The following is a 17,320-nucleotide window of genomic DNA, read 5'->3' as shown; positions in this document are numbered from 1 at the left end:
CACTATCATCCATTTCCCCCCCACCACCACCATAAATTGCTGAGCCCAAGGCAATGCTAGATTCCTGGAAACATTCTCCCATACCTGCCGTTAATATCTCCATTTACAAATGGAGAAACTAAGGCTCAGAGGGGCGAGGCAGCACTCAAGGGGAGAGGCGCTGCCAGTGAGCGGGCTGGCTGGAACTTGAGCTTAAGATCTTTCTGACCCAGAGCCCTGATTACCCTCCACTCTGCCTCAGGTACCTAGGTCCCTTTCTGTATATTTCTTCATTGAACACCCTCAGCACAGGGCACAGCATGGAGTAGGTGCTCAGGAAATGTGTTGAATGAATAAATGATATCATTTAATTCTTACAACACAGCTATCAGCCCATTTTGTAGATGAGGAGAATGAGGCTCAGAATGGTTTTCCAGGCTGCTGCAGAGATTCCAACTCCAGCCTGCCTAAACCCAGGGTCAAAGCTCTGGAATCCTCTACCCTTCAGCTGGGATCAGTCCCTCCTAAATGGAAAGATGCCAGCACTTGCTCAGACACACTGAGCCCTCTGCCTGCTGTCTGGGCCCAGCTGTTTATCCAGGAGCTAGGCCAGGTAAATATTGGAGCAGGCAGGGCTGCACTGCCCAGAGGGATCACAGAAGGGCAAGGAATAGGGTAGGTGAGGCGTGAGCGGTCTGGAGTGAAGGATGGGGAGGATAGAGACAGCTGGACTGATGAATGGAGAACACGGGAAGAGCCAGCTTTGAGGGCTGACCAGCTCACTGTGTGACGTTGGGAGAGGCATGACCCCTTTCTGAGCCTCTGTGGATTTAGCTCATAAATAGACAACAGTAGTAACACTGAGTGCTTAAAATGCACCAGGCTCTGTGTTCAGTGTCTGGCATCCAAGACTACCTTTTGGAGTGAAGAGAGTGGTTTGGACTCGTCCACCAGATAAAGAAACCGAGGCTTGGAGAAGTTAAGAGAATTAAGAACAGGGCTGCCTGCTGGCTTAGTTGGGGAGTGTGTGATTTTTTTATCTCGGGGTTGTGACTTCAAGCCCCACGTTAGGTGCAGAGATACTTAAATAAATATTTTTGAAAAGAGAAGGGGGGCACATGGGTGGCTCAGTCGGTCAAGCATCTGACTCTTGACTTCAGCTCAGGTCGATTTCAGCGTTGTGAGATCAAGCCGTCGGGTTCCTTGCTGGGTGGAGCCTGCTTAAGATTTTCTCTCCCTCTCCCTCTGCCCCTCCCAACCCCTCTCCTTACCTTCCCTCCCCCCCGAAAAAAAGAGAGAATTAAGAACACCACAACCATGGGCTGTGCTGCTTAGTAACAAACATTTCTCCACTTTATGCTTCACGCCCCAGTGGCTCCCAGTGGAACCCCAGGAAGCTGGTTGATCACCACTGGATGGCCCCTGGACACATACTCCACCTGGCAAGCTCATTGCAGAAGCTCTAGCTCTGTGAAGGGAACAGTGACCCCAGTCTGCTCCTTATTCCCTATCTGCTCCTTATTCCCTATATGGCTTCGGACATGCCTTGCCCTCCTCGATGTGCTCACATCATGAAATATGGATAATCACAACATTTACATAAGAGCCTGGCCCTGGAGAAATGGCAAATGGCTTCATCATGGAAATCATTATTATTAATGAGTTTACAATAAGTTATCTGTATAATCCCTTTCTGCCACCTATTTATGTTATCTGCAGTTTTTGTCTTTTTCAACCACACTGGGATGAACACCCACTATTCATTAGTCAGCAACTGCTAATAGCTATTGCCAATACATGTATTAGTTAGTTAGCTACTGCTGCATAACGAAGTACTTCAAACTTAGTGGCTTCAAACAACAAACGTTTATTATCTCAGAGTTTCTGTGAGTCAGAAGTCTGGCATGTTTGAACTGGTCCTCTGCTCAAGGTCTCATGAAGCTGCAAGCAAGGTGTTGGCTGGGCTGCATCCTCATCTGGGGGCTCAACAGAAGGGTCCATGTCCAAGCTTTTTCAGGTTGTTGGCGGAACTCATTTCCTACTGGTTGTAGGACTATGGTCCCCATTTCCTTGCTGTCAGCTGGGGGCCACTCTCAGGTGCTAGCCACATGGCCCCCTCCACCTCAGTGATAGAGAGCCTCCCTCTCTTGAGAGGGAGAATGTTGAATGTTGAATGTTGAATCCCTCTCATAGTTCAAGTCTCTCCGACTTCCTCATCTGCAACCAATGAGGTCAGGCCCACCCAGATTATCTCCATATCTTAAAGTCAACTGTGCCCAATAACAACATAATCACAGGAGTGAGATCTGTCCCACTTCTGGTCCTGGGATGATACATAAGAAGAAATCTCAGGAACACCTTACAATTTCTGCAGCCCACAGCCCTTGGAGCCACATCTCTGCACACCTGTCCCACAGCCTCCCACCAGCTCAGGTGCTCAGTCAGCCAATGAGCCTTAGGACTTTAAAATGTACTATTTTGTAACAGGGGGAATGCAAGGATCCATGAGAGCATTCACTTTGGAGCTAGCCCCTCTGCATGGTAGGGAAGCTGGCATGCAGCCCTAGGGTGCCATGCCTGCTCCAGTGCTCCCTCAGCTGGGCATCTCAGAGCCAGCAAGTCTAGCTGTGATATTCATGGCTATGATTGATCACAGTGAAAGGAGAAGAGCGCATAGGCAGAGACCAGGAGAAACCAGGCAAGCATCCAGGTGTGGACCACTTAATTCTCCCAGCAACCTTTGCGACAACATGCACAGAGTACTGCCAACAAGGGAAGCTCACCTGAGCCTCGTTGTCCAGGGTTTATTGGGAAGGAGGGCTGACCACCCATGTGCTTGATCTCAGTCTCCAGCCCCTCCACAGGTCAAGCTGAAACCATGGGACCAAAAGCCCCACCCTAAATTATATTGTTAGCATAGACTATCAGTCAGGACATCCCAAGAACTTAGACGTGACCTGCCAGGAGTAGCCCGAGGGCCACTCCTTTCTTGGGAATGTGCAGGGTTTGGACAACCTAGGCCTGCTTAGTTTTTCTTTACTGATCTACATTAGTAGGGCCTTCAAGTACCCCCAAACCTCCATTTTGCTTCATGAATCAGCTGTATTATCCTCACCATGAGCCATGAAGAAGGTAAGGCCTAGCATTACCTGGGAACAGTTTGTAGTGATGGCCGTGAGGACTCTTCCTCAAAGGTGGCCTATGTGCTTGCTAGGCCTCCTGGGAAATTTTCAATGTCAGTTAAAACACCTCCATCAGCCCAGGTGACTGATGATTCCACGGTAATTTTCTTCTACCCACCCATCTGCCCACAAACATTTATGATCACTCCTTTCTGTCCTCTACCCAGTGAGAGAGGCTCCCCAAGGAATACACAGCAGGCCACGAAACAAAACTGATATAACCCAGTGGACCCCCCTCCTCTAAATGCCCACAAACCAACAGAAAATCTAGTCTGACTTAGGCAAAAACAATTATTGGCTCTAATGATGGAAGAAATGACAGACTCTAGGCCCAGCTAGCTCCAGGACCTGAATGGGGTCACCAGGACGTGCCCAGGTCTCTCTCTCAGCTCTGCTTTGTGTGTGGCCTTCACTCTCAGGCTCCTCTTTGGAGAGACAAAGATAACCACAGCAGTACCAGGCCATCATCCCACCAGCTCAGCAGCCTCTAGAGAAGAGTACCTACTTCCCCATGGCTCCTGAAGTATCAGGGCAGGCTTTGATTGGCTAGTTGTGGGTCACATGACCATCTGCGAGCCAATCACAGTAGCCAGGGGGCTAGAATGCTCTGGTTGGTCAGGCCTGGGTTGCAGACCCATCCCTGAGGGCTGATGGGGAACCAGGCCCAACTGCATGGAAAGGTGTGAAAGGGAGTTCCACCGGGAGGAGAAATAGAGGATAGACATTCAGGGATCTCATGGTCCCACGCTGGATGACCCAGGAGGGTGTCCTTTAATGATGACATGAGATGGAGGCATGCAAAGGACACCCCACTGAAGTGCTCAGGAGATGCGAATGCCTTCTCCCTCTCCCTCTCTTGCTCACAAAGGTGCACACACACACACACACACACACACACACACACACACAGCTCATTCTAGCATGCTCACTTCCAATTCACAGCCCACTGTGAGCTGCACCCCTCAAGGGCAAGGCCAGGCTGAGTCATTGCCTAAGACAAAGTATACAGGAGGCATTGGTACATGTTTCCATATGAAAGAAAAATCCATCCTAGCTGTCCTCTGAATGTATCATGTACTGCCCCGCCAGCACACCTTTGCGCATGCCACGCCAGTCCTGGGAGCACTCCTCACACCTGCCAAAGGACTCCTGTGCCTTCAAGGAAACTTCAATGCCCCTCGTCCTGGACACACTGTCATCGTCCCCTCCCCCATTCAGACCACTGAGGATGGAATGACCAAGAGCATGAACCTACTAAAGTTCACACTCCTGGCCACAGCATTCAAAGCTTCTCGTTTCCTGGCTCTAACTTGCAGGGAGGTACAGAACTGACTGGTGGTCAGAGCATGGGCTCTGAAGGCAGACTGACCTGGGCCTAATCTTGCTTATTGTGTTCTGGTGATGGGACCCTGTGACTCCTTCCTGGGACTCGGTATGCTCAGCTAATAACAGGCACGACCAAAAGAACCTTGGAGCAAAGCCTGACTCTGGCATTACTAAAAAGCTACAGATTTCAGGACAGCATGGAGCCCAGTGTGGGACCCATGAAGAGGACACAGAGATCCCAAGGACACAGAGACCCTGGGCATGAAGCAGAGGTGAGAAGACTCACGCATGTGTATCAGTTGATTTTTAAGAAGGCTGCCATAATAACATGCTAGGAAAAAGAAAGTCTTCCCCGCAGATGTTTCTAGAACAACTGGATGGGCTATCTGGAAAATGAACCTCAACTCCAACCTCACGTTGCATACAAACGTTCACTGAAAGTGAATCGTGGATCTCCATAGAACCATAAACCATTTAAAAGAAAGCCTAGAAAATCCCTATAGGGGCGCCTGGGTGGCACAGCGGTTAAGCGTCTGCCTTCGGCTCAGGGCGTGATCCTGGCGTTATGGGATCGAGCCCCACATCAGGCTCTTCTGCTATGAGCCTGCTTCTTCCTCTCCCACTCCCCCTGCTTGTGTTCCCTCTCTCGCTGGCTGTCTCTATCTCTGTCGAATAAATAAATAAAATCTTAAAAAAAAAAAAAAAGAAAATCCCTATAAACCTGGTTAGCAAATACGGACAAAAACATAAACTGAACTTCAACAAAATTTAAAACATCTGCTCTAAGAAAATGAAAAGCAAGCCCCAGAATGGGAAAAATATTTGTAATATCCCTACCCAACAAAGGACTTGTCTCCAGAATATGAGAAGAATGGGCACAGAATGAAGCCACTGCAGGTCCCTGGTGGACTAATGCCACCGCAAGCTTGGGAAGGACAGCAGCAGTGACCCTCACAACCCAGGCCAGGAAGTCCCCCTAGCCAGCCTACCGTCCCACTGGTCACCACTCAGGCCAGCTTCCCAGCCTGAGGTCAGCAAGACCAAGGAAAGAGGGGGTGTCCTATGTAGGACTCTGGCCCCCCAAGCCTGGCCAACCCACAGCCCCTGCCACAGCGCCACCCAGAGCCCCCCTGCTGTGTGGGTACAAAGTATAAGCCTAAGGGGGCTGAATGGTGGAAAGGAGCAGCAGGTTCAAGCCACCCACAGATCTGTGCCCAGAGAGTCATCCAGGTGGCTCACAGAGCAGGGGCCTGGTACAGGCAAGTTCAAGGCCTAACCGCTATCTCCTGCCAGGTGGCTGTGGCCGGTGGCTTTCCCTCCCGCGGCTGTTAGGGGACAGGTGCAGGACAGATACTTGTGGTGGTGATCTATTCCTGGAGCGCTCCTCTCCTGGAGGCAGGATGAAGCCGTGAGAAGGGTCTCAGGTGCTGTGCTGACAGAGGCCTGACCACTGGCTCTGCCTGTTCTGGCTCTGACGGTGGGCAGCATTTAAGGGAGAAGCTCCTACAGCCCCAGGTTGGGGGGAAAACTAAAGGAGATCAAGAGGAGCTCCTAGAATCAACCCTAACCCTTCCCCATAGTCCCTGAGGCCCCACAGGGTCCAGTTCTGCTGACCACACGCTCTTCTCAGCCTTGAATGCACCGGGCTCAGTCCTGCTCCAAGGCCTTTGCACTGGCTGTGCTGTTACCCAGACATGGGGCTGCTTGCTTGCCGCACAGCCAGCCCCCTGTGGTTGCTGACGTCTCAGCACTGTCCCCAGTTAGATCCTATCAGGATCCCCATTCTCAGATGGGGCAACAGAGACAAGAGAAGTGGAGTACCCAGCAAAACTGGGTGTGAACTCCCACAGGGCCCAGCTGAGCACCCTGAACTCATCGCCCCACTTCTCCAGGCCTCTCTTGTCCCCTTTGTAAAGCAGGTCTGCCGTGGCCTGAGAGGAGACACCCCCCGTTCTAGTCCTGCATGACCCTGGATGTGACACAGGCTGTCTCTGGCCCAGCCCCAAGTGACAGTGGAAGAAGGGACTGGAGCCAGTAGAGTGCGGGGTAGGAGGCTTTATTTCACTGGAGGGGTGGGAGGGAGAACCTGGACAGAGGGCAGCAGGCGGTGTGGGCGGGGGATGACGCTTGGACAGGGACTGGGTTGGGGAAGGGCTGCCCCCAGGCCTGTTGGGAAGGAGAAACTGAGGCTGGCCTCTGTTGAGACCTAACCCAAGGGGGTGGGGGTGGGAATGGGAATTGGGTCTGGAGGAATGAGGGCCCCCTCCCTCCGGGCTGGACATGGAACCCGGGCCCTGCCTCACTTTCCTCCTATAGGGCCATAGTCCCTCCTGGCTCACTGGGGCCACGTGGCCCCCACACCTCACTGCTCCCGCCCCAGAGGAGGGGGCTAGATCAGACAGGGCAGTGGACAGGGAGCCTGGGGAAGTTAGGGAGCGCGGGGCGGGGTCCGTGGTGTGCGAGGGGGTGGTGGCCACCTGGGTGGTCAGTTCCTGGCAGCGATGACCACAGAGAGAGCCACGCCCCCCAGGGCAACAGCAGTCGCCCCAAACAGCCACTTCCAGGGGATGGACTGTGGATAAAGGGGAGGGAAGAGAAGGCTGGAGGGCGGTCAAGACTGATACCCTGGGCTTCAGCTACCAACATGGCCCAAACAGGCCTCCCAGGAAACCACTGCCTGACAATGCCTTTCCCACCTTCTGGCAAACTCCTACTCATACATCAAAACTCAAGGCAAGTGTCCCCCTGTTCTAGAACGCCTCCCCTTCCCCTCTGGAAGAGCTACCATTACCATTCCCCACCCGGAGCCCTCCAAGTTGTGTTCCTCTTCCGCTCTAGCCCTGGCTACACAGGGCTGAGGCTTCTGTGTGTCCCCAACATGGTCCAACACAGCCCAGCTGACAAGGACATCAATGCTTGCAAAATGAAGAAGCTCCTTCCGGATGGCGTCCCCCGCCCTTACCCCCTACCCCTCCTCTGGGAGCATCCCCGTGCCTGCCAGCCCCAGCTCACCCAGGCACCCTTGCCAGGACACTTGGCAGGCAGCCGGCTGGGGTTGCCCAGCATTTTCCGGTACAGGGCGGTCTCTGTGCTCCTCTGGGCCGCATGCTTCTTCACCAGTTTGGAAAGCTCTGCGTGGATCGTCTGCAAAAGGTGGGTGTCAGTTGGGCTAAGAACACAAGCAGCAGCAGCCAACCTGACCATTGTTTCTGAAGCTCTGCCTTTCTGGGCCCCTGGTCACTTTGGGGCTAAGACCACTGGGACATGAAAGTTCCATCTGCCCCTCTTGGGGCATCAGCAAAGTGGGGGCTGCCATCTCTATCCCCCTAGGTAAACAGTGGATGGGGCAGAGCGCAAGGTGGCCAGGAGAGAGGAAGATTTTGGTAAAAAAGCTGAGGACGCTGACACTGGCGACATTGGTGGCACCCTTGGCCTCTGGGATCCCTGCAGGGGAGGGCTGAGCCCAGACTATCTCCGCAGGGGTTACAAGGGTCTCAGCAAGCTGGCTGGGGTTCTTCAGCCACCCACCCCCTCCCTGTCACTGCCCAGGCTGGAACACCACAGGGAGGGCCACAGCAAGAAGGACAAGATGAAGACCACAGGATGACTTCCCAGACAGGCTGGCAGGGCAAGTCCCAAGGTTGCCCCCTTTCTGCTTACCTTGTTGGAAGGTTCCAGCTTCAGGGCTGCCCTCAGAATAGGGATGGCCTCACTGTACTCCCCTTGCTGGGCCAGCACCTGGGAGAGGAAGTGGATGGCATCACTGGAACCACAATACACCATGATCTTCTTCAAAAGGCCCAGCCCTGCCAGGCTCCTGACCACCCCGACTAATCCCAAATCTATCACCAACAATCACCCCAGGGATCCAGCCACCCTTACACCATTCCCGAGCCCTCAGACTACATAAACACCCCACTAGGCTCAGTGTCAATCCAATCTGCTTCCTCCCCAGCATGTCTGTCTCAGCCTTTGCAGGAAACCTGGGTGCTGTCCTCACCTCCTCCCTTGCCACCCTAGCTGACTCAAGAAGCCACTGAGCTTTTGCAAAGCTGTGACGACAGTGAATGATTCCAAGCCAGCCGATAAGATCCACCTGAACTATGCTGGTGTCACTGAGAGACTAGATACTAAGTGGGGAGAATGGAAGCCTTGAACTTTTAAGCGGGCAGGGAGAAGCATCTTGGTCACCCTGAGGGGAAAACCCACAGCAGACAGGCACAGCAACCCTACAACATTGCTAACGCCTGGATCCAGCCATGCCTGAAGCCAACACCCTGTACTTAGCAATTCCACAAGTTATTCATTCCTCCTCTTGCTTGAATCTGTTTGAATAGGTTTCTGTCACCTACAACCAGCAAATATACATGTGTGAGGCTACATGAGCAGACAATCCCACTGTCCCCAAGAGGATTGTAGACCCCTGAAAAAATAGAGACAGCATCTTTGTCCCACGTTTCTACACAGAACCCTACACACAAGTGCTTAAAAAAATGCTGCTTGGAGGGAGGCCCTGCTCATGCCTCTCATAAACAGGCTAGGAGACCCACCATTTGCTTGTGTCTCAATTTCTTCAGTTTGCTACTAAAAGGTGTTGAACCTCTTCCCCTTACACACTCACACACGCACACACACACACACACACACACACACACGAAGGTGGGGATGAACCGAGATGGGGACAAAAGCAATTATGGTCAAGTCTACACAGGCCAAATTCATCCCTACATTCCACAGCACTTACTGGGCACCCACTGTGTACCTGGCCCTGTTTGCAGGGCTAGAAATTTACCAGTGAGTCAAACAGACAAAATCTCCAGCTTCTAGTAAGGGACATAACAGCCACGATGACACCTGCCTGTGCCGACGGCAACATGGAAAACATGAAGACAAGGCAGGGGGTCAGGTGGGCGTGGCAGGGAGAGCTTCCTGAGGAGGTGACATCAGAGCAAAGACCTGAAGGAGGTGAAAGAGGGACCCATGGGGAGATCTGGGGTGTGAACGTCTCAGGCAAAGGGCAGAGCCTGTGCAAAGTTACTAGGGTGGGATCAGCCCTGACCTGTGCAGTAAGCAGTGAAGCTGAGTAGGCTGGAGAGAAGGAAGAAGAGAGGTGGAAGGCGATGGCGGGAGGACCATATGGCTCAGAGCCCCATGGGCTGCAATGAGGACTTGGCTTTTTACTCCAAGAGACATGTGAACCATGGAGAATTACACGCAAGGAGCAGTCACCGAAGGACCACAGAGCAGTGTCAGGGGTAAGAGAAAACCTAAGACCTAGGGTTCAAGTCTGGCCTCAATGAATTGCTATGATCCAGACCACACCCCAGCACCTGTCTGGGACTCAGTTTCCCCACCTGTACCCCAGAGAGCTTGGCTGGTTGATACCTGTGCCTGTCTCAAATCCAGAGTTTGGAACCAGCCCCACTGCTCCGGGTGGGGGGAATCAGCCTGCCCACCTGCAGCTTACGCCCATCTGCCCGTGGCCTGTGGCGCGTCCACCCGCAGCCCGCAGCTCACCTTGCCCTTGCGGAAGAGCGCCTTGATGTTGTCGGGCTGGTGCTCCAGCACGAGGCTGCAGGAGCGCAGCGCTGCGCGGTAGTGGTCCAGCTTCAGCTGTGAGGCTGCCAGGTTGTTCAGACATTTCACCTTCAGCTGCAGGAGCTGCTCCTCCTCCTCGAACGTCATGTCAACTGTGGGGGGATGGCGCTCAACTGCGGCAGTGGTTACCACGCCACCAGCCCCCCACAGCCGCCCATCTGTGCAGCGCCGGCTGCCTTCTACCCTAGGGAGAGGCGCCCCACACACTGTGTGACCCAGGCCAAGGCCCACTCCCTCTGCACCTGGTGGCCCAGGAGACTGGGTGGGGAGGGCCTCTGAGTTCCCCAGTCCCAAGAGACTGGAGAGAGGGGCTCTGATTTCCAAGGGGCAGGGCCTCTACCATCTATTCCTCAGAGGACCTCAAGCCTCTCGGGTCTCAGTTTCCCAATCTCTAACATGGGCCAAGACCAGCCCATCCTCAGGGCACTCCTAAGCAGTCAGATGGAGCCTAAGCAATGTGAAGGCTAAAACCACAGGGCACACGGATTGACATGGTCTACGGTCACCCACATTCCAACATCTACCCGTGTTCTGTTAACATTTCGTTGATCAGGGACGTATCAAAACTCTACAGTGGACTCTAGTCTAAAGGTTAGGAATAGTTGAACATCTATCCATATTCTGGAATATTCTAGAACATTCTGAGTCTGAGTCCCTCTGTGGCTTGATGTTTCTGGCACCAGTGGATGCCTTTGGAGGGGGTGGCAGGATTTGACTTGGCAGTCACCTTTGGCGCTAGAGGTGATGGCCTTGATGGCGAGGTCGTAGGAATTGGCAGCCAACACGAAGTCGGCCCGCTGGTAGTGGGCATTGCCACACTCCCGCTTCCGGTTGGCCAGAGCCACACGCTCCTGCCCTGTGAGCATTTCCAGGTCAGGCCCATCCACGGCAGTCTTCAGGGTCACCTCCAGGCACAGGGCCGCGTGTGGGGGGATGTATGGGCTCCTGCTGGGGGATGGGGCAAGAGCAGCACTCAGACCCAGCGGCCACCATGAATGAACCCCAGACACACTGGGTTGGCTAGGGAGCAGGGGGAAAGGGCTCAAGACTTGGGAGCTGGCCCCACCGTCACCCCCTCCTCAGTAAAACGAAAGGGAAGTAACTAGCCACTCATGGGCTACCTGACTTGGTGAGTGATGTCTCCTCCCTAAGTCTCAGTTTCTTTTTCTATAAAATTGGTAAGCAAAGGGGTTCCCCATGGGGACCCTGCTGGTAACAGGTTCTCACCTGCCCTGGGGGCCATAGCAGTACTTGGAATCAGCAGTGACCATAGCAGTCTCCCCCACATCCATGAGCGGAACGCTGAGATCCAGGGCCTGGGTATGTGGGGGCAAGAGGGTCAGGCAGGCTCAGGTACACCGTAGCAATGCCATGCCCACCCTGACCATACCACCACCCGCCACCCCCCACCCCCCAGCCCAGCCCCTGCCCTCCAGCCACCACCACTTCCCTTCCATCCCAACCGGCCTCCTCCACTTGGCCCAGGCCGGCTGCCAGGCCCCTCGCCCCCTCCCACCTGGATGACATCACAGTCGCCCAGGGTGAACACCAGCTCTGGCTCTTCCTGCACCCGAGTGCCATTCTCCAGCGAGGTCTGCAGCTGCACAGTGACTACCTGGCCTTTAGCTGGGTGGCTTGAGCCGGGTGGGCCCGGGACCAGCGTCTTCTTCCGTAACAGCCCGTTCCCTGCCGGGGACCAGGGACAAGCAGCCTGTCACCAGGCAGGTGAGATGGGTGCCTGCTTCTCGAGCACCCCTCTCCCAGCACCCAGCTGAGCCTCAAACAGCTGCTCTGCCACTTACTGAGTAAATGATCCCATGCACCCGGGACTGTCCCTGGCTGGACACTAGGCATGAAAGAATCAATTTGAGGGGTAACGATAATGGCCCATCTGACCATTATCTTAAGAAAATTAAGACTCGGGGCGCCTGAGTGGCTCAGCCAGTTAAGCGTCTGTCTTCGGCTCAGGTCATGATCCTGGGGTCCTGGGATCGAGCCCCACATTGGGCTCCTTGCTCAGCAGGGAGCTTGCTTCTCCCTCTGCCTGCCACTGCCCTTGCCTGTGCGCACACCGCCCTCTCTGACAAATAAATAAATAAAATCTAAAAAAAAAAAAAAAAGGAAAAAGAAAAGAAAATTAAGACTCAGCCAGGGCAAAGAGCTGAGAAAAGTCATCCTGCTCAGCAGAATCAGGCTGGGAGGGATGTCCAGGAAAGAGACTCTGGAGCCACCCTCCACTCCCTCTCCATGTTCCAATCCAGCCCTTCAACATTTAGGCCTTGATTTACCCAGCCATGAAACGGGATCATCAGGGAGACCCCTGGTGTCACCCAGTGAGCAGTCTGCTTGGTTAGCAGAGTGTCTGTGACACCATGAGTGTGTCCCTACCAAAGCACCACATCACTACATTTCAAAGTTTAGCAGCCAAAGGGCCTATAAGCAACAGTGCCCCTGATGGGCCCACAGCCCATGTTTTCCTCCAAGCCCCAAGCAATCACAGGAATGGCCAAATGGTCATGGCGAATAGTTACTGAACAGCCATGAGGCCCAACACTCTCATGAATCCATTCAAGGAACCCCCACAACAAAGACAGCCACTGTCATCCCACGACCACCACTGAGGCAATTGAGGGCTTACACCTGTGAGGCCCATCAGACTGATATCTGCAGTTACCCATATTCCTGACATTTACCTGGATTCCATAATATTTGAATAGACGTTTGACTAAAATAGACCTTTGACTAAAGGTGAGGGACAGGGAAATATCTATTAATATTCTGTAATATTCTAGAATATTCCAAATTTCTGTACTGTTCCCCAACTTGTACATGCCCCACATCCAGTCTCAGAACCTCTGATCTAGTGGATCCCTAAGAATCCCTGTGTCTCTAAGTTTCTGGGCACCAATGGTGGATGTGCTGGTAGGGTTACAACCAGGCACTGCCTCTCATCACGGCGGACTCTGGGCAAATCATGTACCCTCTCAAGGCCTCAGTTTCCTTGTACAGAAGCCCAAATTCTGACCTCAGAAAGCGGCTAGCTCAAATATAAATGGACAGTCAGGTTCGTGCTCAGAGGTAAGAGCAGGGCAGCTCTTAATATCAGTAAAGAAGAGCTTCCCAAATTCTAATATAGCCAAGGAGGCGTCTGTTGGGCAAACACCTCCACTTCTTTGAACCTCAGTTCCCACATCTGTAAGATGGGTATATGGTGGGGCACCTGGGTGGCTCAGTTGGTTAAGCATCTGCCTTGGGCTTGGGTCATGATCCTGGAGTCCTGGGATCAAGCCCTGCATCTGCTTCTCCCTCTGACCCTCTCCCCTCTCATGCGTGCACGCTCTCTCTCTCAAATAAATAAATAAAATCTTTTTAAAAAAAGATGGGGATATGGTAAGAATTACATCACAGGGTTGCTGTGAGGCTAAAATATGACGTGTGGGCCTGGCACAGACCCAATGCTTGCTCAGTAAATATTACCTGGTGTTATTTTTATTTTTTTTTTTTAATATTTTATGTATTTGAAAGAGAACGAGAGAGAACGTGAGAGAGCATGAGCTGGGAGAGGGGAGGATGGAGAGGGAGAAGCAGACTCCCCACCAAGCAGAGAGCCCGATGTGGGACTCGATCCCAGGACCCTGAGATCATGACCTGAGCTGAAGGCAGATGCTTCACCGACTGAGCCACCCAGGTGGCCCAACCTGGTGTTATTTTTAGAAGTAACATTTCTATCAGCAGTAGAGATGATAATAGTAACAATTTTGCATTATCAAATCAGGATTATTTGATACTATTGCTTTAAAATCAGTATCCGTGATCTGATTAACGTTTCACTACCATATTTATTAGCGGATACTAACGTTATTTAATATACTAGATATCAGTACCAGTACCAATATGTTCCTCTAGTTTCTGGAGTCGCTATCATGGGGTACATGGTGGGGCACGTGTGTGGGTTTCCCTAGTTTTTCTGGTAGGACTTCTCTGAGCAGCTGCAATGCTAATTCATGCTATAAGCCAGACAGAGGACTGAACAAAATGGGATGTTCTCCAGATCTATCTGACCCCTGGACACATTTTTCAGGACACAGGCACTTGTCAGACAAATGCCAAAAAAAAACCAGCAGTGGGGGGTTGGGAGCTGCCAGCACCTGGCGTACCGGCTGCGTGGCCCTGGGCAGGCGACTTAGCCTCTCTGAGCTGCTCTTAGCAGCTCTGGGAAACAGGGATATAACACAACGTGCGTGCGTGTGCGTGTGTGTATGCGAGCATGTGACAATGAAAGAGGTTTTTAAATATGAAGTGTCTCAACCAGCTGCCTGTGGCGGGCGATCACCGTGGCTACATGTTTTACTTCCAACCTACTTCATGGCAGAGAGGGGGGAAATGAGGCTCAAGGGAGAAGAGGGGGCCTAGGCCAAGGTCATTCCTGAACCTCAGCGGTCCAGGCCGTGTGGGTCAACCCAAGCCACCCCTGCTCCTTACCCAGGATGTCCAGCCACTCATCCGGGGCCGGGGCGGGCTCGGGCTCAGGCGCCATGGCGGCCAGGAACTCTCGGGCCAGGGCCCCAGGCTGCTCAGCCTCCTCCAGTGGAGGCTGCCCCACGTCTTCAAGTGGTGGCAGCTCACTCAGGTCTTCTTCTTCCTCCTCCTCCTCCTCCTCCTCCTCCTCCTCCTCCTCGCCCTCTGCGTCTTCCACCCCATCCAGCACCTCGAAGTCCTCAAGTGGTGGGACCCCAGCAGGTGGTGGGGCAGTGGGCTCAGGCCCGGAGGCAGAGGGCTCAGCACAGGATGCCATGCTGCTGGGGGGATGGGAATTGGCCCTGGTGGGGGGAATGGATGGGTAAGAATCCCACCCAGCCCCTCAAATTCTCCTCTGCATCCATTCACCACACTGCCAATCACCTGCTGTGTGACTTAGGGGCTCCAGGCCTTAGTTTCCTCATCTAGACAGTGGGTAAAGACCAACCCGGGCTTGATCCACACATCAAACCCTGGGCATTAATCAGTCTCAAGCAATGTTAGCTGTTATTACAGCTAATTATTTTTTTTAGTTTTTACAAATACCCAGAGAAGTAGGAAACATCCCCCACCCCCATATTTTGCAGAAAAGGAAACTGAGGCCCAGAGGGGCAAAGCTATTTATTTGCCCAAGGTCACAGAGCAAGGCAACTGCAGGGATAGAATTTGAACCTGGGGCTTTATCTGATTAAATGCCCAGACGGGGTGCTGGGATTTTTTTTTTAGGGGGCCTGAAGGCTCAGGAAATCTATATTTAGAGCCCAAAGGGACTGTGTCTTTACCAGGACTCCCTACCACCAGCAGCCCCTTCTCCTAAGGGTTGCCACTAGAAACCCCAAGCCTTTTCTTTCCAAACCCTGAATCTAATACCACTCCCCCAACACCAAGGACCCTGGCCCAAACCCTTCCCTGGGAGCTTTCTCCTCTCCTCAAGCCTCCAGACCACTCTCTCAAAGTAGCCTCCTTTACAGGAGTGGTCAAGACCCCCACGGCATTCTACAGCCTCCTCCTCTGGCTATGAACAACTGCCCCCTCCCCCAGGCCCCAAGCTCGGAGGTGATAGAGCCCAGCCTTCATTCTAACCCACAGCATCTCCTCCCTAACCCTCACCTGCCTGCTCCTTCCGGGCTCCGGCCCCATTTTCTGAGACCCTCCCAGCCCCCACCCCCACAATCCCCTGCGCCCGCATAACTCGCCCTCCCCCCGCCCCCAACCACCGCCCCCAGCCCAGGCCAGCTCCCCCCACAGCCGCTCAGCCGACCCGTAAACACCCTGATGTCCCCAGACGCTCCTCTCCCGACCGCATAACACCCTACGCCCTCCAGACATCCCCCCGCCCGGACCTGGCTCTCCGTCAACCTCCCACCCAGGTCCCCAACGCCTCATGCCTGTTTGACGCCACCAGTCTGGGCCCCCGACCCCCGGCACCCCTCGGGGCCCCCGGCCCTGCACTTCTCTGCCAGCACCGCCCCCACCCACTCCCCTCAGTCCCCTCGGTTTCCATCCCCGGCCGCCCGCGCTCAGCCGCGCCCCCTCTAGCACTCCGACCCTCCGCGCCCCCCGGCTCGCCTCCCCGCCGCGCGGCGCTTGGCCCCGCCCATCGGCCCCAGCCCCCGTCGCCCCGGCACCCAGACCAGCCCAGGCCTGGGCAGCGCCCCCAGCGGGCGCAACCCCGTCGGCGCGCCGGGACACGTGCCTCCGACTCCGGGACCCCAGTCTGGGGTCCTGCGCCCCCCTCCCCGCCCCCAGCCGCGGCCGCCGCGCCTCGGGAACTAGGCTCGGGAGCCTGGCCCCGCCCCCACCGCTCCCATTGGCCGCCGCTGCTGCGACTGCAGCACCCATTGGTCCGTGCACACATCCGTCTCGGGAGCAAGCACCACCCCCTTCCTGCTTGTTTCCGCGGGGTGTTCTTAAAGGGGCAGAGGCTGAAGCGCCACCAGAAGCGGGGGCGGGGGCGGGGGCGGGGGCGGGGGCGGGGTCTCCGGACTGGAGTCTCTTCGCCAATCGGCGCCGCGCTGCCTAGAGGGACTCACCGTTCCAGTCTGAGCTTCATCTTGCTCATCTGCGAAATGGGGTTAAACACTCCCATCCACGCATTCTCACCTTGGCAGGGGGGTGGGGGGGGCTGTTGGGAGGACAGCCCTAAAAGGTATTTCCTTAAGGAGCTCAGACTTGACCGTCAGTGCAGCTCTGGGACTGCTGGATAACCCACCCGTAAGCTCTAATTACAGATATGGACCCAAGGTCTCGAGGGGGAGCGATCACCCAAGGGCACACAGAACCCCTCGCGTGGTCTGTCCAATCCCCGAAAGGTTGCCTTTTGCATATAGAAGAAACTCAATTAATGGTTAGGTGAGCGGCTGGCAAGCAGGGCTGCTGGAAGGAGTTTCTCCTCCCTGCACCCTCTGCTAGAGAATGATAAATTACCCATGACCTCAGAAGAAGGTGGCAGCTTAGATTAGACGGGTTTTTACGGATCTTGTTTTGAAAAGGGGGGGACGCTTACTCTTCCTTCTATTTTGTTTCCTTCCCAGGAGTTACCCATTTACAGAATGATCTCGTTCATTCTTTTGCTTCCCTCCCTTTATCCCTCTCTACTCCATCCTGGAAGGAATTTTGCCTGTTTTGTCCCCCCTGCATCCTTGAATGGTGCCTAGCACCTGTGTTATGGGAGTTTGAATGAATGAATGAATGAATGAATGAATGAATGAATGAAT

At 54.1% G+C, this 17,320-nt stretch overlaps 1 protein-coding gene and 1 long non-coding RNA gene across 3 annotated transcripts; both read right to left on the bottom strand.

Moving 5' to 3' along the window:
• Nucleotides 1–1,829: 1,829 nt before the first annotated feature.
• LOC121102398 lies at nucleotides 1,830–5,018 on the bottom strand. The gene is made up of 2 exons (XR_005834491.1): nucleotides 2,763–5,018; nucleotides 1,830–2,196 (listed from the first exon to the last, which is right to left on the bottom strand). It is a non-coding gene; the product is annotated as an uncharacterized LOC121102398 (long non-coding RNA).
• Nucleotides 5,019–6,527: 1,509 nt separating this feature from the next.
• FKBP8 (FKBP prolyl isomerase 8) lies at nucleotides 6,528–16,428 on the bottom strand. 2 transcript variants are annotated; one of them, XM_040629009.1, is made up of 9 exons: nucleotides 16,300–16,428; nucleotides 14,568–14,905; nucleotides 11,602–11,771; nucleotides 11,313–11,401; nucleotides 10,813–11,033; nucleotides 10,005–10,177; nucleotides 8,148–8,225; nucleotides 7,500–7,631; nucleotides 6,528–7,059 (listed from the first exon to the last, which is right to left on the bottom strand). In XM_040629009.1, the coding sequence occupies exons 2-9, from the start codon at nucleotides 14,878–14,880 to the stop codon at nucleotides 6,973–6,975; spliced, it is 1,263 nt and encodes a 420-aa protein (XP_040484943.1). In that variant the 5' UTR covers nucleotides 14,881–14,905; nucleotides 16,300–16,428; the 3' UTR covers nucleotides 6,528–6,972. The 2 variants fall into 2 exon arrangements, with proteins under 2 accessions (XP_040484943.1, XP_040484942.1); XM_040629008.1 differs by lacking the exon at nucleotides 16,300–16,428 and having other exon boundaries at nucleotides 10,813–11,030.
• Between the last annotated feature and the right edge of the window lie 892 nt (nucleotides 16,429–17,320).

Source organism: Ursus maritimus, unplaced genomic scaffold, assembly GCF_017311325.1.
Source record: "Ursus maritimus isolate PB19 unplaced genomic scaffold, ASM1731132v1 scaffold_14, whole genome shotgun sequence".
NCBI classification, from domain to species: Eukaryota; Metazoa; Chordata; class Mammalia; order Carnivora; family Ursidae; genus Ursus; species Ursus maritimus.
This window is presented reverse-complemented; position numbering and strand designations above follow the sequence as displayed.